The sequence below is a fragment of the Bombus terrestris genome, chromosome 1, assembly GCF_910591885.1.
Source record: "Bombus terrestris chromosome 1, iyBomTerr1.2, whole genome shotgun sequence".
Taxonomy (NCBI): Eukaryota; Metazoa; Arthropoda; class Insecta; order Hymenoptera; family Apidae; genus Bombus; species Bombus terrestris.
Window position 1 is genome coordinate 14,144,703 of NC_063269.1, and position 25,952 is coordinate 14,170,654.

Consider the following 25,952-nt stretch of genomic DNA (forward strand, 5'->3'; position numbering starts at 1 on the left):
AGTTAAAATAGCAGCAAATGGCTTCACAGTATTGATTCAATTAAAATTATTGATTAAATATTGAATAATTCATTTAAAAGCTTGAAATCCGATATTGAAAGTCGAAAATTGGAATTTAGGGATTGGAAACTTGAGTAATTGAAAATTGAAAATTTGATATACATTTGAAAGAAAACTTTACTTGGTTTTCATTTAATTTCTCTATTAAGAATTTCGTTATAAATAGAAATTACGATACTCCTCCCTATCTCTTTCCTGTAATTATAGAAAGATTACTAAAGCTTACATATTATCTACAATCCCTACGTACGCTAAAACACCGAGAAAGATCAATAATGTGCAAATTGAGGATTCCGGTAGAGCATCACTGAACGCATGACGAAAATTTACACAGAATCAAATTACGGATTCGAACAACGCATAGTCATCTCGTCTCGTAATCCTATTACCAAAGTTAGCCCATTAAACCTTTCGTTACTCCAAATATTCGGAAGAGCCGAAAAACAAGAACGCATTAAACGTGATTATCGTGGGTGCCGGATGCAGGCGTGCGAAACTAAAAGATTTTAACGCGTTCGCGTTATTCTTCGTTACTCTCGAATGGTTTTCTTCCGTTTACATTGTAATCATGGTCTGAAAAACGCATGAAGTAAGGACAATGTGCATTTACGAGGTGTGGAAAATTTGATAAAATAGCTACGCATTATCGAGCAGCGTATTCCCATATCCATTTGTAACTCACTTCTTCGTTAATCTTCAGCATTAGCTTAATGTCAAATGATTCGTTAACTAATGAAAATAAATGTTTAGTGCAAATTAGAGAAAAATGTATTAATATACTTCTCCTGTATTTCCACGGCGAATTATCCTATCGTATTATCGTGCGGTATATATTTTGCAGGTCCATTTATCTGCATGGCATATATTTTTATAAAAATCAGAAAATACAGGAGGAAATATTCTCGTGTACAAATAAACATTTCAATATGTCTCGTGCATACGTGGTAAATCAACGTTGAAACAACACGGAATTATATGTTTCGCAGTATTGGGATTGTAAAAAAAAACGTTTCGAGGCTAGTCGAATATTTTTCATGTATTTAGAAGCTTTGGAATCTAAACCTTTCACGTTGTATTTCATTTCATATATTATTTTTTCATGGATTCCGATTCTACCTGCAGTATTTGTTATTTACGCGCTTGAGCAGTGATACAGGTTAAATCTAAATTTCTTCGATGGAATAAAAATTTATTCTGAGAGACAAACCTGCGTATTGCTATTCATGGAAATCTTGTAAATTTTGATCCATGAAAATCCTCTGCTGTGCTTAGTAATACGATTCATTTCATAGAAATTGTCTAAAATCATTGAAGACCAAATTTATTTATTTTGGAATAACTTACGTATATGTATATATTGATTGATATGAGTACTCAATACTTCGAGTTCATAACAATTCGTAGAATTTCCAAAACTATTATTGATTCTATTGATAATGGTAACAAACTTTACAGAATTCCTGATAAAAAGATCTATAATCTTACAAATAATGCACAATTTTCTATAGTTTTAAATTTAATTCAACCTATAGTTTATATTTAGTTTTAAATTCAATAAAGCTATAGCAATTGGTACTATAGACATTTTATGTAAAGAAGATCGAAGATTTAGTCGAAAAACAATGCACAATTATAAAGAATGTAAAAAACTGCATTACTAATTGATTACATTACTTATATAATGACATAATACTTATTATATTATTATATTATATAATATTGATATTTCAATATCTATGTATTTGACATTTAGATATCGAAACAAAAATATTAATATTTAAATACAATCTTCTAATATCAATATGTACTTAGAAGGAAACAATTCATAAATGTTCAAAGATCTCCACTCATAATTTAGATTTTTCTATTATCGTAAACCACGTCCCGTGACAAAAGTCATTCTTTCTTTTGCAGTGTGCGTTGTTCTGTGAATGGACCTCGGTTCAATCTTGCGACTCAGAAGGGTGCTGCAGAATTCCGGAGAAAGAGAAGAGGGACGACGCGACGATTTGACGGGTGAAGAAAAGTAAAAAAGAAGAAAAGAAAACGAATGGAGAAAATATTAACCCGGCCAAGACGAAAGTCAGTGTCTTCTTGGCTGATTTGACATTTCCGTGTGCGCGCGCGCGTGTGTGCCTGCAAGGTCCGTGTTTTCATCGCTTCAAAACGGAAGCTCGGAGGAAGAGAAATGGGAATATTGGGAAAATTGCTTTCGTCAGTGTCCCTGGTGTCCATCTGGTGTCTGCTGATCGTCGAACCAGGCAAGGTTCAGAGGGAACAGGATCATCTGGGTAAATCACCTTCTTATTGTATTTGTGCCTTTGGTTTCCCGGCTGAGGTCACACGATTTCACTTTCGGTCCGCGGTAAATGTTAGTTGCCTTTTATTGCGAGATGAAATTTTTTGGAAAATTGATAATGAAGTTTAATTTTAAACGATGAAACGCAAAATTACTAATATTAGATGAATATTCGTGATTCGGAAAATGGAGAAATTTATATGAATTCTTTGAAACATTTTCCTTTGGTAAATTATGAACTTTGTTTCGACTCAGAACCGACATTTTTGTGGTGTGTATTAATAACGAAGAGTTATATGACTTGCAACGGAAAATTCATTATTTGATAAAATATACGCGGAGGAAGGAATAATTCATTATATAAAATTCCTAGATTTTTTAGGTTGTTAATCTGTAAACCATTCTAACATCTAAATACTTTTGAATTTTTCTATAGAATATGACCATTTTGTTCAATAGCTTTTTCATTGATTATTCTATTCAGAAAATTATTTTTCCTCTTTGAGAAGTTTATTTTCATTGGTGCATTGCATTATTCGCGCTACTGATTTATTAATCTAATCTAACATTTTTGCAATGCACTAAGTAAGTGTAAATGTATCCATATCCAAATGTAAATGTAAATCCTGATTTATCGTTTCTGTATGTTTGGCAGATTTATCACTCTTCTGCTTGGCAGTTCGTTCTTGAGGCAGATTTATCACATCGAACAGAATTTATCAACCTTTTTTCCGACAAGACCAACTAGAATCGCATCTTCCTATTTTTTGTATTATAATATTTATGGTAGTTGATTGTAAACATTTCATCATCACGAATATTAATATCGCTAACATGTCTACTGCAACAAACGCGTTTCATTAATGAACAACAGTAAAACGCGACTTTGCCGCGCGAATTAATGAAACAGTTGAACTGAATGCACTATATTGCATACACCGGAAATTTGGCGAGAAATGAAAAACGAACGAGATATCGAACAAAGGCTGCATTTGCCATTTAAACGCGAGAATTTCGTCTCTCGTTGCGATTCATAGACGCGCTAACACGACTGGATAGCTGCTGCGCTGATTGAATCGTCACGTTGCACAATTATATCGCCGAACAATTTATACGCGCGTACGTTCGCGTTGATATATTTTTCTTTCTACTTTCGTCGATCGCTCGACGATTATAATTACACCGCAAATTTGTATGCAAATCTATATTTCTATGGACAGAATTGAAGAAATCGAAGGTAAATAGAAATCTATTCATGTGCATCATATTATAATGAGTGTTAATTAACATTACGAAATAGTATACCTTTAATGTGGTATATATTTTTGTGTATTGTAGATATTTCGTACTTTTCTGCATCTTTAAATTTGTCATAAATTCATGAACATTGATAGTCTAATTATGTCCGTATGATTCGTCTTCTGGATTTTGAGGAAATGTGGAAATTTTTAATTTCGAAGAAATTTACAAATGTTGAATTTTTAATTAAAAAGAAATGCACTTAGTTAACTAATCATGCTATCAAGCCCGTGAAAAGATTGTTATGGAATCTCATTTCTCAGCTACCCCTTTCGCTTGCTTCTTGATCTTTCCTTTCTCCGTAGCATTTAATATCACGAGGTCATGGGTACAGCTGTCCACTGGAGCTTTGCTAGTGTTTCGTTGCGAAGATATCCCTCGCCTTTCGGCATTTCATTCTGCATCCTTTATTTCTGCCAGTTGCTATTCTTAAACCACCTTCCCTCGAATCGTTTATCTTGCGTTCGTTCCTTCGTTTTTATGATCGCACCTGTGTCCTTTAAGGAAATTCGATTGTTGTCCCTATTTCGACGAGAAAAAAAAATTCGAGGAGACTTCATAAATTAAAGAAATAGAAAAATTAACTTTCACATATAATGTAAAAAATATATTCTAGGTTGAATTCTATTTTATATGAAACTTTTGATAAAAAAAAAGATTACTTATATTATGCTTCCAACAGTATTTCAGTATTGTTAAGAATTAAAGAATTTACAAACGTGAATTGAAATTGTTTATGATTTTCCAAATGTTATATGGCAAATTCTATGTTGTATATCGCACTCTAAAACAAACCATTTCATTTTGCTAGAGAACGTGTGTAAGCGGGGGCGTGTTAAAAGTTTACGTGCAGAAGCACGGATGTTTCTACAAGAAATATTCTTGCAAAGTGCTGCCATAAAGAATGATTTATCACCAGGCACGCGAGAAGTGGCTGCTTTTTATTCGCTTATATAACGTCAGTTATTTCGAGAATTATAATACGGAAACGTTAACATAAATATCGCCACATTTGTTCGCTTGGTTTAACCTCAACAATACTCGAAAAACGAAAAATGTGATTTTCCTTCGTTTCACATAAATAGGTTAATATGACTGTTTATTATTACCTCGTTTATTCACCAGGTGTTTACTTTAATTAACGCTTCACCATGTAGTAACAGGAATAGAAGAATATTGGCCTGTAGTTAGTTGCTCTCAATCTGGAAATAAATCGATATTTCCTATTTATGGTAGTGCAAAGAATTTATAAATTTAGAATTACTTCGAAAGTATTAAAATAGAAGTCGGTTGATCATATCGATACTCACTTTATATATCGTACGAGTTTAATGGCCAGATAGGTACGTTGAACTTACAATTCGTATGAAATTAGAATTTCTTATTTTCGATTAATATAATTACATAGATGAAATCTTATCTTTCAAAGTTGTATTTTAACAAATATACTACAGTTCCAATGCTAGATAACCAAAGTATATCTCCTCACAAGCAAGAACATTCGTCAAATAGAACTCGTCTCAAGCGAAAATTCCACAGCGATCACCAGTGAAAACAAAGAAATATATTCAGTGGCCCCATTGAAATCCAGCCTTGAAGCAGTTCGATCGGGCAAAAAGCACAAATTTCATTAAACGGCCCACATAAATCCACGATTACCCTCGTCCAATAAGTCCGCAACAGGGAATAGGAACACACATATCTTTCCCGGATCTCTGCATCGATTTCGACCAGCATTCGATACGATGGGAATCCAGGGGAGCGAATCCGCCATGAAGCATGGCTCAACATCTACGAAAAAAAGGTAGAAACGTGCTTGGTTCGCGTCGGGGCCCTCTCGAAAAATGATTAACAATCGGACAGGGAACAGTCGATTTCAGGTTTACAGGCGATCCTCTATTTCCAGTCGGTGATCATCTCAAAAATCGCAGATCGTCGATTGCTTTGATCGGGCTCGATATCGCGGTGAGCCACGTTGATACGTTTGCTCATGCCACGCAAAACCTGTGATTGGTCTCGATGGAGTATTTTAAAAGTCAGGGATTTCTGTCATACAGACTATGATTCATATCATTCGTGTTTTATTTACAAGTTGCATGGGTCTTTATTTTATGAGAATCGTTGTTGCGGTTCAGAGGTTGGTAGGACTTCAGATTGAACAGTTTAGAAAAGGAAAAATGTTACAGAGAAGATTGTTGGATTGTTGTGGATGATCGATCGATAGTCGAACGAACGAATGAATTAATATAATTTGATTATTTTCGTTTATATTACTGATCGACAAGTGCATTGTTATATGTCTCAGAAAAATTTCATAATTTTGAAAAAGAAAATATAATATACTGACATTTTCTTTTTTTTTTTTTTTAAATTGGATACTTTTTAAGAAAAATGAACACGATGAAGTCAAAGCTTATTCATGATCTGTAGTATTCATTGTAATGCAGATCTCATTGGCCAAATTGTAATAAATTAATCTTTTCTGGTAGTCAATGATAAGTTATGTGACCATATACTAGTATGCGACGAAGATAACAAATATAATACATCAGAATTGATACACAATATGACACATAGCAAATTCGACGAAGTTCCAAATACAGATGTAAACATAGCTTGAAAGTACTAATCAATAACAAAAGAAAGAAGAATTTCAAATTCTTTTAGAATTCTTGAATAATTTAAAAGGAATTTTTATGTTGATAAGGATATTCAATTTGAATTAATTTTATTTAAAGGCAAAAGTGATGATCTCAAGAAAATCTTTTGCGTTATTTAAGCCGTTCAAGTTAAATGAAACACCTTATATATGTATAGAATCTTTTTGAAGCGTCAATTTTACAATATTCGACACGCAATAACATTTTCATTCCAATACTGTATTCACAATTTTTGTTGAGTAAATTGTTTTCCCGTTAAAGGGCCAAGTGGGAATCAGACATTCAGTAGACAAAATCCATAGCTCGCCTCTTATACAACCGATGAAAGCAGCAGAATCGATCGCGTATCTCAATGAAGAGGTTGCCTGAGTTTCTGCGTTCTACCCATCGCCCGATGAAAAGTGAAGCGGGAGCGGATAGATGCTTTTTGTCCTCGCTACCCTACTTGGTGCTCTTTACGCGTGTAACCATTCCGGGGTTGGTAGTTTCAGACTTCATTTCCGGAAACCGAATCCACCAGGAACTACTTACCCGTAGAATCTAATAACTTTTATCGGTTTTCATGGCGAGCAACGGCCGGTTAGGATCGAAGAGAATAGGCGCGGGAGATGGATGCGGGATAATAGAGACAGATGGACGCGCGGAGGGATGAGATTAGATCAGGGGGAGGAGCAGAAGATGCCGTGAAATAGGGTTGAAAGCAGTGGGAGAAAATGTAGATATTTTAAGGTGAAATTTTAAGAGATGATGGAAGACCAATGGATGACTGCTACAACATAATGGAGGAAAATGGTAAATTATTGGTAAATTATTAATGATAAGTTATTGATCATTTGAGTGGAATGAGAGAATAGAGAAAGTAATGGATAAAGTAAGTGGAATTTACCTTATTTATTCAATATTTATTTATTGAAGATTCATTAAAATTTTTTATAAGAATAATAGGAAATAAAATTATTTACTGAATATGAATTGGCACATTTTTACGAGAATAAAATAAGGCCAAGGCTGGTGGACATAAAAAGAATACTAATGCTTTAAAGAAATATTTTTCCTGTATCTATTATATTAAAAACAAACTGTCGGAAGTACATTAAAACATGTATATTACAGAATAGTACTTCTAAAAAATTAATTCTATGATTCATCCAAAGCCACTTAACAAAACTTCCGTAATTTTAAAACATTACTAAGTGATTATAATATTCCAACTAATTCAATTTTATTTCAATCTTTACGACTTCAAACACAACTTAAAATGTCGTCCTAATAATACATGAGTCAAACAGTCTAATACCGTGGCAAAGTGTAACGAAGCAAAATTCCTCCAAGAAATAAATCGTCAATACCGGAAAACAAAAATGAAATCAGAAGCTACAACTAGGAATTATACCGGGCTGAAACAAGATTCATAACGAAGAATGACATTGAATGAAAAATTATTTCCAGCCATCGTGAAGACCGGTATCGCGGAAAAGAGTGAAAGAAAAGAGGAATGGAAGAAGTGGAAGGACGATGAAAAGCGGGAATTGGAAAAGAGGAAAGAAAACGTAGAAATAACACGAACGGAATTCATATATATATATACACAGATAACAGAATTCATCACTATAAATACATATTCGACTATCTGTAGGATGCATCTATTGACCGTGGTAGGATGTATCGATAATCGAAGGCGAAAGCCGGACGATGACAAATGCCTTTATCATATATGGAGGTGAGCTGTGGCCACCTGCTGACATTGCCACCGTAAATAATTCGCGGCTGCCGCTTCGAATCGCGCCTTGTCATGCAGATGTCGTTTCTATTGCATTTCGACTACGTCAAGGAAATTTCTCTACGCGATGGAACGGTTCGGTGAGCTGGAATCATGCTACGATAGAATTAGTTGATAGATCCAGTGGTCACAGGTCGTTCTTCCTAATCGAACGCTGTCAGTTGGTTTACGAATGATTTAACGAATATTACATAGTTGCAAGGATATGGAATGTTTAAAAGTTAAGGGATGATGAATGGTTTGATGGTGCAACACTAAATCACAGAAGTATTTGAACATTTAATATTGAAAACTTATATGCTCATACCGTGTGTGTTATATAAAACTGCTTGACAGCACTGTAATCAGACACGATTGCCATGGCTACAGTGGATAAGTTTGAAACCAATCTGGGGATGTAAATGAAATTACATTTCAATGTAAATAATATTACAACACAACAAGACATTTATTGTAAACATTATATTTAGAAGAAAATTAGTATATTACATTATTCTCTAACCATGCTACAGCGAGAACATTTTTACATTGATTTCACCGGAATTTCATAGAAAAATGGAATTTCACGTGGCTACAAGTAAATCTCTATTCCGAGCTAGTTGCGTCGTGCAAATTCCATTTCTGTCGCATTTTGCCTAAGAAACGGAAAATCGATGAAGAAAATCGTATCGCAAAATGGAATTTCGTCTCTATAGAACTTTAGTATGCAATCTTGTGTATCGAAGAACTATGGGTATATATCGCAATTTCCAAGCTCGAATGGTTTCGAATTTATGGCGAAACGACTACGCTTTATCCTTTATTCTTATTTTACTTCTTGCCCTTTATTCATTTTGTTGTTAGTCGTTTGCCGAAATACCAACTGAATCAATTGCGTAAAATGTATTACTCTAGGATACAGTTACATCATTTTTCTTAATTTTAAACAAGGTATTTAATACGATTTAAGAAACTATAGGATACATTCGATTTCGATCTCATTGATGCTGCAACGACATTTTAACGCTATATTATCAAATACAAAATGATCAAATGTTTTCGCGCTATTATATTTATTATAACATTTATATACTAATCAATTAAATCCAAATATATTAAATTTGGCATCTTTTAGTAGTATTTTTATATGATTACAAAATTTGATGCTATAAAAGTGAAATGCCTGATAAAAAACGCTTCATTGACAAATAAAGATATGTGCAAATACTTTTTGTAGCCATTGTACATACCATGAAATCTAATTTTTGTATATCTAACACCGGAAACGCTTAAAATAAGCATTCCACGAGATTGAATGGACAAATAATAGACGGCAGACGACCTCGAGAATCGATAATCCCCGAAGACTTGGTTGGAAAGAAAAAGAAAACGCGGTCGAGGACGGAAGGGAGAAATGGGGACGGTTTCATCGCTAAACGTAATCTTCCGTAATTAATCGACGAGTGGCGGTTGAACCGGCACGGCGCGGCGGCTAAACGGGAAAGGTGTTAGGTGCTCGTGTCTGAGAGTGCCTAAATCCGCTTAATTACCTGCCTCTCATTTGATTCCCGGCTGCTCGCCGTGTTTCCTTTGTGCAATCCGCTCGAGGGGATCGAGAGAAGCCATTTGGATCTAACAGCCGGTGAAGATATTCCTAAGACGTTGAGGTAATTATAAATGCGATGATTCGTCTCGCTCTTCAGATATTCTTGCTTTGCGGTAGAAAAACCGCGATTAATAGTCTTTCTTCGTGACTCTTGCAACGTACAGAGACAATAGGGATTTCGTCTTAACGATGTTAACGATAGTTCTTTGAGCCAGCCAACGGTTAACCAGTTGTCCACGTTTTTGTAATTCCATAGCGTTCTTGTTTCGTCGAACGAATTTCTTCAAATTTAATGCAGAACAAAAATGTGAAAACATAGATGTAAACAGTAATAGATCTCTATTTTATATGATATTTTGGTGGAAATTGTTTTAGCAAATTGTTTGAGATTTTGTAATTGCTTATACATTGTTAAAGGAAATTGTTGAAGAAAACAGAGATTTAGTTTGTTGAGTTTCAAGGTAGAAGAGTTAGATGTAATAGATGATTTTGGTTTTACTGGATGTGGGGTACTTGATTTATTGTTGCTTTTATAAGGAATGAAAGTGATGAATTTAAGTTTGGGATAATTGTATAATTTGTTACTAGTGTATGATTTGACGTTGACTGATAGGAAACTTTGGATTTATTCTGAGTGAAAGCAACAGTATATAAAGCATAGAACAATGGGAAATTATGTGCGGTAATCTAAAATCATGTTTAAAGCTTTTCTGATACGTTTCGTCTTGACAATAAAAACTGATTCTTCATTATTTCCACATCGTGCTCTCAATATTCTTGAAAGGAATCGAATGAAATTTTATAATGGTCACGAGTGAAAGAAAATTTTCAATTAATTCATTGAAAACATACAAGTAAAGTTTAATAACATAACAAGTGTTTGATATATTTTTTCAAAACTTTAAGATATATGTCAACATATTTCATTTAAAGATAAATAAAGACAGAATGAATAGAAATTAATTTAGTTTATACTATAGTACATAATAAACCTCGTTTATTTTAAATTAAATTAACTTATAACAATGAAACTTTAGTTTTTCAATTTTCTACAAAAATTATTTTAATGAATATATTCAAGAGAATATTACTTCTTCAAATTAAAAAAGATTCCTGAATCTTTGTTTTCGCAACGTTGTAAATTCAAGTTTCCTGGTGCAAGGATACAAAGAAATAGTAATTTGTAACATGATTCTATGGAGGGAAAAGGAAAAATGTACGATAATGCTGAGCAGAAAATAAACTGTGCGGTGGGTAACGATATACATATAATATTGCAGCCGAAACTGACCATAATATTGTTATTCATGCGAGGAGTATGCCTCAGAGGCAGTATTCTCTTTGGGCGATTGTCAGTGTCCAGTTTCTGAAATTGCTTGTTTGCTACTTTCCCGCAGTTTAGCCTGTACTCATGGTTACGCAGCAACAGAAACATCAGAACTGTGTCAAGCGTTAATAACTTCGCCGAATTTCCTTCCCTTCAAACTTGTCCCGAACAGGTTCTCAGCTGATGCCGAAGTTTACACCCGCCAGATGGAAATATCGCTCTACATTTATGTAACGCTTAGAAATCAGTCAACACACAGCTGCACAGATACGGGCCATATCTGAATCGAGCCACCTAATTTTCCAAGTGTATTCTTCTCGGTATGCTAAATGAGAAATATGTTATATAAAGTACAAATGTAGGTCTGTGAGGGCTTTATGTTTCATTTGTAGGCTTTCAATTTTCAAAAATAGACAAAAGGGCAAAAAATAAACAAATTTTTTAGGTTTACAGCCTTCACTGGTTTTTTATAGGTATCGTTGAATTGTTTTATTTGGCATAATTGCAAACAGATAGTTTGGTGATCCGAATTTCATTCATATTCGAATTTTTATGTTAAATAATTTTTACCAATTTAAAAATTTATATAATTTAGCTACTCACATTAATTGAGCGTAATTTGACTATTCGAATATTACGTATATCCTTAATTCTTAATCCATCTAAGCCAAGCAAATATTTGTAATAATTAAGTACCAGTAATTCCTATCAAAATTCTAAAATATCTTACATTCTCACTCAGCTTTAAAAAATATCAAAAAATAGATCATTCTAACAAAAATGAATTTCCATACTTTTATACCGCAACTGCACTTGCAGTTCGAATATTGGATCCCTTTAATCCAATCCCTTTTGACACAGAATGAATCGATGAAAGACAAATAAAAAAGGGTGGTCATTCAAAAATCAAGTGAAACAATTGAGAAATGCCTCTCATACGGTTAAGAGTGAAAGACTCCATCACGCGGAGTGGTCTGCAGCCGCATGTCGGTCGAAAGCGAGACGCGAGAAGAAAAAGCTTAAAGGGAGAAGAAAAAACGGTCGAATTACCCAGAACCGCGGCTCAGGCGAGACAAAGGGGTCTACACTCAGGCAAATGAGGGAAGAACAAGGCCGTAGCGTAATTCGTCGTTTCTCGATGCTTGTTTCTCTTTGCGCTGGAAAATGGAAAGCATCGGCACTCAGGGCCGGGGAACAATTGAAATTTCAGCCACAACGACTGAAGAGAGGGATACGAGGGAGAACAAGTCGGTTGTCCGAGTGACACAGCTCGAAACTGGTACAATGGGGTTAGAAACGGGAGTCGAAGGCAGCCTGTCTTCTGGTGTGAGCAAAAAAAGCAGCAGCATGTTAGAGAAAACAGCACAGCTGCACTTGAAAGCAATTCCGTAGAAATGCTTTTATCGTGTCATTGTCCTAGGGAATTTTGGCTTTCGAGAACTGCGTACGTGGGCATGAGTGTTAAGAATGTGGAAAATGATTGGTTTTAGCAGTAGATTTGTTGGAGTAGTTGAAATAGTTAGTTGCAATTTTTCATAGAAATTTTATAGATATATAACAGATACAAAATGTATTGACATTACTATCGTATTTATTGTAACATTTACATATTAATCGAGTAGGTCCAAGGATATTAAATTTCGTATTACTTAGTAAAACGTAGTTTACTCTTTTACATCCAAAACTTCGTGCATATATGTATATTCTGTGGGCCATTCAAGCTCATATTCCATTTGAAAAATCTTTGCATTCCAAATAGTCCTTCAATGGCTTCAACGTTTCTTGATGCATTCGTCCTTTATACCTATTTTTCCACACCTTTCGCTCGAGAACCTCGGTCGCGTACGATATTCATCATAAAATACAAACAGTATATTCAAGCCATCGACGAGCTGATGAAACTCGTAGAAACGATTTCCTCAAAATCGTCCTCGTTTCTGACGCGAGATTCTTCGTCGGAACGAAACAAAGCAATTCGTCGTAAAGCACACGATTGTAAACCAGAAAAAGCAAGGGAAATGTACAGGGTTACGAAGGAATCCTATCTAACACAGCGAATAGCCCGTATGATTCGAAGATCGTAAAACGCGTGGGTAATGACTCACCCATAAAATAGTTCTCCGCGCGATAAACTGTTACAGCGATGTTCATGACAAGGTGTGTAGCATAGTTTCCAAGGTAGCATTGAAGTCGCCTTCGAAAAACAGCAACTCGGTCATATCGGGACGTAACCACTAAGAATAAATTGTTAGAACTGTGAGAATGTGAAAACTGTGTCGCGGTTTCGATGGTTCCTCGCGTCGATAAAAGCGAATGCAGTAGGCAGTGCATGAAGTGTATAGAGACGTGAACTTCGTTTATGTTTTACGTGGTTTCTTGGAAATTAAATTTATGTTAGGTGTTCTCGCAACGTTGTTAAAACTGCACGTGCGTTGTATTTGTAAATTTTGTTTTGCGTTGTCAGGATATTTTGGTCCATGCAATTTTGCAATTCCGAGTAACAAAAATTTGTTAAGGTTTGACATGATGTAAGAACATTCGTTTGCCGAGGAAAATTTCAAAACTATATAAGGAAATCAAATATAATCTGTTAACTGCAGAATTTAGTTTCAAAAATCTCTTACGGTGTGCGTAATCAAAGTCAAGCAGCGATGAGTATACACGTCGAACGCAGGGAAAATGTTCATATTATAAATTTTACGAAAAATAAAGAATTTTTTTCGTAAAGGAGGAAGGATTACATTTTTATTCAATAAAAAATTAACAATTTATTGTTAAAAAATGTATTGTTATTAAAAACTTAAAAATTGCTAAAACATAATTAGTAAGTAAAGTATAAAGTAATAAGTAAAGTACTCAAAATAATTCGGGGAATAGCCGTTGTACGCAGTAAAGTACACAAAATAATTCGGGGAATAGCCGTTGTACGTAGTAAAGTACACAAAATAATTCGCGGAATAGCCGATATATGCAGTAAAGTACACAAATGGGGGATGCATTGAGGAAAATAATCAACCCAGTTTATAAAAAGTAATACGTTATACGGAGCATAATCAATATATCAAGGAGAATAATCAAATAATCAACATTTTTTTATAAAATACGTAATAGGTTTACTGAAAGTATAAAGGAAATATACCACTAAATGTCATTTTAGTGAAATTTTGAGTTTCTATAGTAAATGGCAATTTCTTATGTCACACAACGGGTATATACGTCAATCGCGCCGAAATAAAGTTTTAGATTGACGTGTATACACGTCGAACGTAGTTAACTGTTTAAATGAAATTTCATGTGATTCGTTTGTGTTTTCAACACATTTACTATGATAATTAAATTTTAATTTTAACATTTTAATTTGATAAACAGAAACGTTTGGGATCTTTTATCATATCCTATCTTTTAAAAATCACATCATGTTTTTGTGTAATAATATAGTATTCTTTGTATGAATAAAAAATGAGTATACACCTTCACTGATAATATTTCTAAGATCTTCTTCTATCATACGTACTTCAACATATTTTACAAACTTTCTTATTCATAACGTTTCTCTTCTAAATTTACATCGATCTTTTATCTTTTTTTTTTTTTTTAAAGACGATCGAAATTCATGAAGCACTTTTTTCAACACGATTAATTACTTTAGCAAAATTAAACCGCTAAAATACAACTAATCTGAAGTAAATTCTATTCTTTATTGCAATTAAAGATCCAAAGACTGAGCGATAAAACATATTCTCACAAACAGAACAAATAAAAATTTAAAAAAAGACGCAAGATACAAGACAAACAGGCAATGGAGAAAATGGACGAAGCCCCATACTTCGCACACAAGAATAAAAACAGCACGGAAGCCTCTAAAACGTGGATATAGACGTTTTTCATAACGAGAAATAATAGTTGTTGGCAGAACGGGTGAAACAAAACGAGTTCTCGGCTTCGGACACAAAGCACGCGCTTCGAACTCGCCAGAAAACAATAATCCACTTACGTCAGTTCACCGTGCGGGGGAAAACGAGTTACAACGAACGTCCGGTCTCTGAAACTTTTTAATATCGTTAACGTATGTCGTCAACCGTGGCGCATATTTATGAGAATCCGTGGCTCGTTATTTAACGCGCGAGCAACCGCAACGACCGTCTAATCTGGAACTATATTAACAAGTTTCCCGCGGTTCGAAAACGGGTGTCTCAATCGCGCCGAAAAACAGGAAAATTCCTCGCTGAAATTTCATGAACAGAACCGAAAATTCCCGGTAGGGTATTAATTAGCGAAAATCTCGTGACCACGATGCGTAAGATATGTCAGTTGGATGATTCGAAAGCCCCGGGAACAGAGAAATAGCGCTGAAATTGCCGTAAAATCAGAAGGAAAGAATTATAATACTTATTGCTAATAAAGCTGCCTTCGGGTCTGTAAATAGCGAAAGACAAATGGAGGAATTTTAAGTGACAGGAATTATTAATGTCCCGGCGTTTGCATTTCAAATTATGTTCAAATAACACGACTTCGAGGCACAGAACTGAATGGGAATAAAACACGTGTTCCTAAGTTCCGACGGTGAGTTGTTGTAACACTTGTAACTGAATATAGATGTATAGATTAATTTTTTAATGGATAATGACAGATATTTATTGGAGGTATTGAGTTGACTGGGCCACATTTTGTATGAAAACAAAAATAACGATGAAATGATAATTAAGTGAATTCTACCAATCAATGGTTTAAATTGGGATTTATTAAGAACTCTGTCTGTTTAATTTAACGTTTACAAATATAGGTTATGTTTCACGATCTATGATTGCGATATTCTTGTGCAATTTTTGATGAAAAGGGTAGAAAAGAGGTCAGTCACGCTGTTCACAATAAATGTACGTGAAAGTAATGAACATTTTTATGTGGAATACTGTTCGTGTATTGTATTTGTTTCGAAATAAAAAGTAAAACATTTTTGATATAACAAAACGAATATTAGAGATTTTCATTTCATTTGTTAATGCGTGGTTATAGCTATTAAGAAACAAATTAAAAGAGATTATTTAAAATCATACTTCTGCCGCAAACTTATAATAATATGTAAACATTTATATCTCCAGTTTTAGTTTGAATAACGCATGGCTTTAGTTAAACACGAAGATCTAAATTGTCTCATTGAAATAATTGGTTATTATAATGGAAAATGGGTAAATTTTTATCTTCAAAGCTAACATTTTTTTAATGAATTAAGATAGAAATCTTGACAAGGTGGAGATTATAAGCTGAACGAAATGAACACGCTCGTTACTCGAAAATCCTGTCACAAAGAATGAACCCCACTTTTTCTTTTCGCTCCATTCATCTGATCAATTTTATCTCATTATTCTCATTATTCGCCTGATTTTTATACGGGTTTCTCGGTATATCTTTTCCCTTCGTTGTATTTCCTCGCCAGGATTTTGTTTCCTCTGAAAGCAGTTTCTACGATCTAAATGAACTCTGTCCATCAACCTGCTTTTATCTTGCCTTATTAATTTATCTTCCCGACCGTTCATCAGTTGCAATTTTTATTCGCCCGACATTACGTAGCTGAAGGAACAGTCGTGGAGGCATATCAGGTCTAATGCAAATTATTGGCTTTTTAATTTCACGCGTCCAAATTGAATTAAATTTTTTGAATTATATATGCAATGGTTCAATCCACGAAAGATTCGTCAATTATTGAAATTAATGAATCGATCTATCGATTTTTTGAATAATAGAAATAAAGATATAGTAAGTAAATATAGATATAGTAAGATTATAATAGAAATGAATAATAGAATGAATTCGTAAATTGTTATGTTCATGCATAATTTGTTCCATATTCCCAAATATCGCAAGTTTTTGTTTTTGCAATATTGCCGCGTACGAGAAATAAGCGTCACGCTTTTAACAAGGAGGATCGTTAAAATTTTCTAATTACGAAGAACATCCGAAGCTCTACATCGCCTCGATAAATTACTCGGTTTCTTTCTTCCGTTTCTGCGAGTCGACACGCGAACAAGAAGAATCGCGGATCCTCGGAATTCCACAGCGATTCCTCGAACGCCTCGGCCGTGGCCAGCCAAGGAGAAATTCGGTTCGTTGTTGGAAACGAGCGTGCAAGCAGATGCATTTCAAGTAGATACATTTCGCGCGATTCGCATCTTTTCTTTAGCACGAGTGTGCTTGGAACGGGTTTATGGATGCCAAAGAAGATTTCGTGAAGAGGTGGAGAGGAGAAAATTCTAACGAGAATATCTGCATGTTTATAAAACGTGTTTTCTCTTTGCTTTGCTAAATTATGTTTTCTTTTTGTTTTATATTTATTGTATGTATGGTACGTTTGTTATCTTGATTAAAAATGGAGGAGAAATAAGAGTAGTGTTTCATATTATAAATATGGTGTTGCTTATAAAGATTTATGAGAAGAGATGGATGAATACGTATATGCGATGATTATTCTATTCCTGTTATCCTTTCTATCCCCCTTCTTATATATCTTCTTCTATTTCCTTTAAAAAAAAAAACGTTACTTGAATAAATAGATTCTTGGAAATGTTTTGTCAAATTATTAGCTCAACTTCGAAATGGTTTCATGCGTAACTAATTTAATTGTATTTTCTTTGTTACAGGTAAGTCATGGAAGCTCGTCTATTAATTCGGGTTGGAATCAAACTTCCTCTTCTTTGCATCATAGGTATTTACCAGCAGATTTCTTGATCGTTAATAACGAAATATAATTTGTATTGGGTGGCAGAATATTTTTTTTCTTTATCACAAGCATTTCTATTGCTTTAGTAGTATATGGCAATAACTGTTTAATAATTGTATTACCCCTACAAATTTTTTCCTTCATTCATAATGAAAAAACAATGTTCAAATAAGTTCTATAAATATTTCCAATGAATGAGTCAATTGACATGTCTCAAAGCACAGATCACACACGTATAGTCGACCTAATATTATGTAATTCAATTCATACTTCATTTCCATATACCATATTTCAATTCCTATTCAAAATACCAAAATCAAAATTATTCAAAATATTTCACCAATCTAATATTTCAATCATCTAACACGGTCTGTACATGGAATTCTTTCCAACTTACGTTACCCCAAACGAACAACAAACGCGAGTCAGAAAAATGATCTTGCACGTAACGTTGAAAGGAGTCTCCCTCTTTAAACCTTTCAAACGAAACTTGTAAACACCGTATCAAAATGAAGGACCCGAGCTACAACGAAGGGAGCTCTGCATCCCAAGTTGTAGTACAGTGAGATGGTCTGTATTGTTTTTAAATTCGTGAGCATACATAAACGCGCTCGTTCTCGCGCCTCGTGGATCGAGGGCAAAGTATGCGGTTCGTGGCATGCGATGAAGTAGAAATAGCTCTCGCTTATCGATGCTTACGTGCGCGATGCGTTCGCATAACTGGAACTTCTTCTTCCTTTCCGTCTCCGTATGACGCTTTTGCGAACAATAAAGCGTAGAGGTATGAAATGCGAGCGCGGATTTACGGAATGTCGAGCACCTTACAAGATGTTCGTGCATCAAGTGGAATATCGAGCAGTTTATGGGCTGCCTCACAATTATCAATCGATTTGATTCCAGAAGGAGTCTTGACGCGTGAAGGTAATCGAGTTTTGAAAAGAATCGAATGCAGGTATGCAGAAGGTTTCAATAAGATAGAATATTATTGCCGACTATTCTCTTTAATTAACTTTTTCAAATATTTTTCTCTTTAGTGTACTTTACATTTACATCTTTATGGCTTTACATTTACGTTCTACAACATAGGTCTAAATGTATAAAAATATGTGTATAAATATATATTTAAGAAATATCGGTGACTTCCAAATACCATAGAAAAATCCATTTTGAAAATTTACCACTTCAGGAAAATATAGGCAATATTAAATGTAAGGATGGTTTTGTACAGCTTTTGTTTGAATATGTACTATAGACTAGATTTTTGCGAAATAAATAAGTATAATTCACTAAAATTAAATTAATATTAGTTAATGCTCTCATTATATATATTTTTCAAATTCGATTAAACTTTAAGTAGTTAAATAACGAGCAAATAATGAATAGATACTCAAGTATCTACTTCTATTCGACTATTAATGTGATTATGTACGAAGCTACCCTGGTATTTGTTTATCAGAGGAAATGTACGGTTCTAAAGTTCAATTACGCGTTTCTTAAGAAAGATGCTAAAGTAATCGGAGTTCAGGAAACGATTTAACAAATACGTTTATCTAGGAAGAACGAAGGAAAGTATTTAAGGGAATTCAATGGAATCATTGCTCGCGATTCCGTGCTTTGAGCCTACGAAAATTTCATTACTTACGGTTCGTTTGAATGTTTGATTGTCCGCTTGGAAAAGATTTAACGCAACTACATCAAAGCCGCTACCGTCTACACGCGGAACCTGATCTTCCTTTCAAATTGCATGCTAATTGTCCTTGTCTGACAAACTGGGTGAATTTACAAGGTGATTAAAACAAACTTCGATCGTGTTTGTCGCGACGACAGCTTCTCAAAGTATCTAATATGCGTAATCGTGTTCGAAAATTCAGAATAGGTGCATAATTCCTTCGAAAGCGGAATAATTCCTACGGAAGCGATTCCCATCGTATTAGACGTTCTAATTTCTTTCTCCCGTTGGTTTGATATGAGGGAAAAATTTTACGACGTTTCTTTATAAATATATTAAAATTTTAATTTTAATTTTGAAGTTTATTGTTTGATATTTGTTCATATTGTTAATCGAGAAAAGTTTGTTTCCATAAATTTCAATAAAATTTATTAGAAAAGATTTATTAAAGAATTATTAGGATACGAGCTTTTTAATCCAAACGTGGTTTAAGTCGAAAAAATTGATTACTGCATAATAAGGGATAAAGTAAAAATTTTGTAAGGGACCGAGTGGGCAATTCCTACACATTCTCTTATCCACCAAGAAACTAATGAAGACATACTTGCACTATTTTTGCACAATACAGAATGAAGGTTGCGGTTTCGAAATGTGGTGTTAAAGCAAATAGGCAAAAATTTGACTTACACCACTTTTGCATTAAAATCTCTCCTACATTAAAGAATCCATTCATATTATTTACTAAAAATCTACTGCACAACGAATTTTGCCACTCCATTTATCGTACTGAAAGAATAATTCAGAATAATTTTAGAATTGCGCTTTACAATATTTCATGCTATAGATTTCTTGAAATCTTTTTATGGAAAGATGCTTAAAACTTAAGAATATTTTACTAGAGTCATGTAGAAGGCTCTGCGAAACAATTATGTTAATATTTCCAATAGCTAAAAAGTATTTTTCACTACTTTTGACATACAAAAAAATCGCATCAACTTAAATCATGTTAACTTGACCAACTTAATGTCATTTCAAAACAAAAAAATACCGTATAGATGTTTAAGAAAAAAAAAAAAATATAACGTAAGATCTTCAATCGCGAAGCATCCAATCCGTAAATATCAACCACGGTCGATCACCCTAGTAGTCGAGCGACCAAATACCTACGTATAACTAAAGAGAAAGATTTGCGAGCTTCGACGATGACGAAGCCAGCAGTGAAGGGTGAATTTTTTCCTGTCAAACCTGTCCTCGAACACGACGAGACCGCGTGACTGTGGCCGAGTAACATACGTTTCGTCGAACGGATTATTTCCGTCCAGCTAAAAAGAAGGTTGCGAGTTTCTCGACCAGAGAAATAGGGAACGCGAGAGAATGTGAGGACACAGTTTCCACAGTGGAACGTAAAAGACGCGAAGCACCAGGTGTCGAGTTGCACGCTCGAGCTCTGATCTTTGAATTTTCCTCGGGTTTACGTATTCAAAGAGATCCAGATCCACGTTCAGTTCGTTCTCGACCAAATGGAAGCATGAAACGAAAGTCGACTGTCTGTATATATGTGTATGTATAGAGGAAAATAGCAGGGCAGGGTAAAATTTATTGAAATTGAGAAAGGCTTAAGGGACAGGGTAGTATAACGTTGAGAACTGGTAACAACGAAGTGGAGTTAATTGGGTTATGAGACAGGTTATGGGACCGTGGTAGCGAGGGTGATTTTATGGCATATGTATTATGTTTTATCGCGTGCTGGAACGAGGGCGAGAGTTGGGAAACTGTGGTTCGGAGAGATATTTTGTAGCTGGATGGTGATGTAGGTCGTGTTCGTTTTCGTAAAATGAATTATGATGTGAATTGTACGCGTGGATTTAGTGGAAATGTATGAATGAGTTAGTGAAAAGGACTTTAAATATTAGAAAAAATTAGTTTTACTATTTTGATATATTATATTATAATAAGTTAGATTAAATGTTGATATTTTTCTTTGTATAACCTCATTCATTTACAAATACCTGATATAAAGCCAGTTTCTTTCCTTACAAAATATCGAAAATTTTCACACTATACTGTGTTTAAATTGATTACACGAGAAAATGTTTCTAGACCCCAACAGTAAGTGTTGTGCCTTTCCCGATTCGACGTCGTTCCCATCTCAAATGGAGCAGCTTTGTGATATCGCGTCGTAAGCTCTCGTCTTGCACGAAATTTTAGATAAATTTAAATTTTAAACACGGGGCATGGTAATTCGATTGAAATTTCCTAGGACGCCGCTGTACGTATAAGTTCGCGATTCACATAGCCTGAGATAGAAAAGGGATGCCGGAAAGATCGTCAAGTTTATCTTACGTCGTGTCGGTATTACTGTGTACTCCCTTAACCTTTTATCCCGGTCTCTTCGTAGAACTACGATACAACATTTTGAGAAATTTTTGAGCACAGTAATTCCATCGAAATTTTTCTCTTTGTCCTGCGACGTTTCCGTATTTTCAATCCTTTGGACTTGACTGGATTTTTCGCGCTATTTACTTTGACCACATAGCTCGCTTCGATCACGAGAAAGGCTATTTGAATTTTCTGCAACTTTTTGTAAATTAAATACCGAATTGGATTTTGTTGATTTTGATCGTTGGAAAACAGGAAATAACTTGCTCGTGTCAGTAAAAATCGTAAAAAGAATATACGGTAATGAATCTGAACAGGATAGTTCCGATTTGTTTATTTTGAACATTAAACATTGTAAGTTAATTTACATCTATGTAGTGGCATATAAGCTAGAGGACAATTCAAATCATGTTGATGTTCTGTCTCAGAGTATCAATATCGTTAGGATACACATAATATAATAATAAATAAACTCCGGGCAAAACAATGTCGCCGCTACGTGCAAATTCGAATTCACATTTTTCGGCTCTGCTCCGACCAGTATAAATAAACGGACGCGATCGTAAGGATTTCAGTATCTACGAGTATCTACCGAGTGTCTATCAGTTACCAACGAGTTGTCAGTCAGTTATTAGCAGTTATTATACGAATTATACGAGTTATCGATTAATATCTTCGAGTTGTCTGTGAGCGATCATACAGTGTTTTTGCGAATACGTTTGTATTAGGTCATCCCATAAGTTCGTGCCGTTTTTCGAGCGGTTATATATGTTAAGATTGTTTACATACCTTTCAGTTTCATGAAAAAATGTAGTCCCCCTCTCGTTGTACAACTTCTTCCCATTTTTCTGGTAGGGCCATTATTCCGTCTCGATAAAAGTTCTCTTGTTTTTCTTTAAAATATGAAATGTATACACAAAAGTCGGCACGAACTTATGGGATGACTTAATACGAGCGACTTTGGACATCGTCTATATTTATTTATAATTTATTTAATTCAAATATATTGCAACAGCAAGTTCTCGTTACCGTTTTGTCAATCCTCTACTATTCCACCACATCTACAAAGGATTTTTGTCATTTTTATTAAATTCAACTACTATGTTTTTCGATATAAAAGTTATTTTACATCACATGAAAGTATAGGCGATTTTGTAGAAATAAAATTAACAAAATAACTGACAAAAGAGCAATAGATTTAATTGAACGAAAAGGTAAAAAATCGTAATACAGAAATTCAAACTCATATTTCGCTCACACTCATTCAACATCCCTCCATTATACCCTATCGATTTCATCCCTTAACGTACCTCGTGTAACGTCTCCCAATCTCTTTCTCTCTAACTTTACCCACATTTTTATTATACCATGATAACCTCAAATTACACGACATCCAATAAAACTGCTATTCTCACTCATGAAATCTCGTTCATGTCATGTTGAGAAACTCAGGTTACACTCATACGAGTTGGAAATTTTACAGGACATTAATTCAATCGGCGTTGAGTGATGCAACTATACACGTACGTCTACATGAATTACCATAGTGCTGGCAGAGAGCAGGGCATTACTCGCTCTCTACTGTTGATCTTTGATCTCGATCTACGGATAGGGGAGGGGGGGGGGGATCGTAAGGCGGGCGAATCGCGAAGCATCACCGAGTTTATTTTACTTTGTGAGCGCTGCACTCCTATCCTCGCCTCCTTTGTGCCTTTACCCTGCATTTACCCTGGCAACGATAACGAAATTGTAGGAGCAGCGTAATGCGGCTGAAATTGTCTGCTAGCTACGTTTTGGTAATTTCGTTCCTCCCAACGTTATCAGAGGATAGCTGCCTTATCGAACGGTAGATCGAGTTTGAAAGGTAACACCCTTCTTACCTTTTATTTGCCGGCTAACACAAACTACAAAGCTGTTGCACCGATGTCTGAAGATGTTTGTGACAGTTTATGCGAATCCGTATGCAGGCTTTGCTTACTTTTATGATTGTGCGATGATTGTGCGAGAAATAACGGCTAAGAAGAATTTATTAAGAAAGTTAGTGTTTGAAATTTGAAAAGAAAGGTAGTGGAAAGATAATTAGAGAATAATTTTTTATTGATATTAAAATATTATATATCGTAACTTTTACTTTTATTCAATGTACGAATACAAAGTGTGTCTACAAACTTGATGTAATTGTAACTATTCTTTCCATATCTTCTTTTTTTTTAATACATTCAGAATTAAAACTACTGTTAATTTTCGTATCTGCAAAATTGATCAGTCAGAGGATACTTTTATCAGGGAGACAAATATTTTATATAGTACCAGAAACAGCATATTGTCGTTTTTGGGTTTAATCTTCGGTCTTGCTGTTGGTACTGAGAAAGGTGTACACAGACAACGAAACTCGTTCCGTTTCCTACTGTCGCTATCTTTTCCTTTAATAACACCACTGCTCTACTAGCATCGTAGAAATTCTTGTCGTTTCTCGATTGCAATTAAGCGACTATGTTGATTTCAGCGTCAAATAGTGACTTGGTATTTTCGATTTCGATAAAGGGTCATGACAAGGCATGATTCAATTGACAAACAAATTCTTAAGTAAAAATGATCGGACGTAAATTTCCTAGAAACTTCCGAAATTTTATTTGTAATTTTAGAAACTTGATATATTTTTGAGCATATTGGATTTTATGATTAGAAGTTGAGGTGCTTAAAATTTTAAAAAGAGATCAGGAGTAAATATTATATAGTGGAAAGAAACAAAATAATAATAATTTATACAGTCGCAGACATATGAAATATATCTGAAAATTCTATTTGTATATAACATTAAGGGATTAGTCTATGGCTTGAAAAGAAATATATAATATATTTGTAAGTTAAGATTAAATGAACAAAGTACAAATTTTGAAACTAATCAGAATATAACAAAATATCGTCTCTGAGAATTCTACTGACATAGGGAAATTAAAAGCTACTATATCCATTATGCATAAATGTATTGATAAAGTGCATAATATGAAAACAAACAGGATGTATGATGAAAAAGAACATCACGTAAGAGAACGCAATTTTATGATCCGTGATGTATTTTAATCGTTCGGAAAAGTGAAAATTGAAACTTTATTTATTTGTTTTAGAAGTTATGAGAAATTTCAAAGCCAAATGTAGCGTATAAAAATATTTTATCGACATTGCGTACGTGTTTTCGCGATAACGATATTGAATGTTCTTTTGATCGTTCGAGCGCTTTAAAAAGCGAATACAAAAATCAAAGAGCATCGCGATTAATTTCATACAACGTGCTCAATGAACCATAACATTGTCAACCTAGACGTATTGTGGTAATTGGCAGAGAAAAAACCATGTATGTGGTTGCTAACTGCGATCAAAGGTTTTCGACTGTAATATATTAACATAACATTGTTAAAGTTATCAATCTTTTTACTTTCTTTTATAGTTTAAAAAATTAATTCATATTTGCTCTTTAAATTCCTGTTAGGACCGTCAAAGCGTATCCATTTAATCTTCCTATTTCATTTTATATTTTTTAAATGTCTTCTACTTCTATGTTATAAAAATTTATTTTTTCCTTAAACCTCATAAAACTTGTTTATATGTACGTTCATCACATTCATGAAAACCAAATTCTTTTCTTCTATATAATAATTCTAAATTGCCTTAAATGGAGGCAATTTGAAAATTAATACTCAATAAAAATTATAGCTGTCATATAATTTTAATAATACACATTTAGATAATAAATTGTTTGCTAGAATCTGAATCAGGATAATGAAGGTAGCCTAAAAAATTATTTAAATATAATTACATGGATTACATAGATATAAAATTAATTATATGAATGTTAAACATTTTTCGGTCATCGCAACGTTAATTGTAACTATTTAAATGGCTTGCCTGGAAAAACATTGAATTGGTTCATAAAGCCACGTTTTCTGTTAATTATCCCTGAATCAGACAATATCGCACGGGAGCAAAGAAAGCTTGGCTGACACGATTATCTCAGCTTTGCAGACGGTAAGGTGAACTTAAGAATTCCTTGCTTTAACAGAACTTTTTAGCCAGGACCAGCACAGGGCATCCAGCCTCTTTAGAGAAAACTTTTTCCGTCATTTATATTGTGTATGCAGGTTACGAGCGAATCTCGCCTTAATTAGTTGTCCTCGATTG

At 34.3% G+C, this 25,952-nt stretch overlaps 1 protein-coding gene across 6 annotated transcripts in view; it reads left to right on the plus strand.

Moving 5' to 3' along the window:
- LOC100643722 (protein eva-1) overlaps nucleotides 1–25,952 on the plus strand; it is a 324,599-nt gene that overhangs the window by 114,093 nt on the left and 184,554 nt on the right. For all 6 annotated transcript variants that reach the window (XM_048409136.1, XM_048409158.1, XM_048409153.1 and 3 more), the window contains exon 2: nucleotides 1,975–2,351. In XM_048409136.1, the coding sequence (XP_048265093.1) occupies nucleotides 2,249–2,351 (103 nt within the window). In that variant the 5' untranslated portion in view covers nucleotides 1,975–2,248. The remainder of the gene's footprint in view (nucleotides 1–1,974; nucleotides 2,352–25,952) is intronic.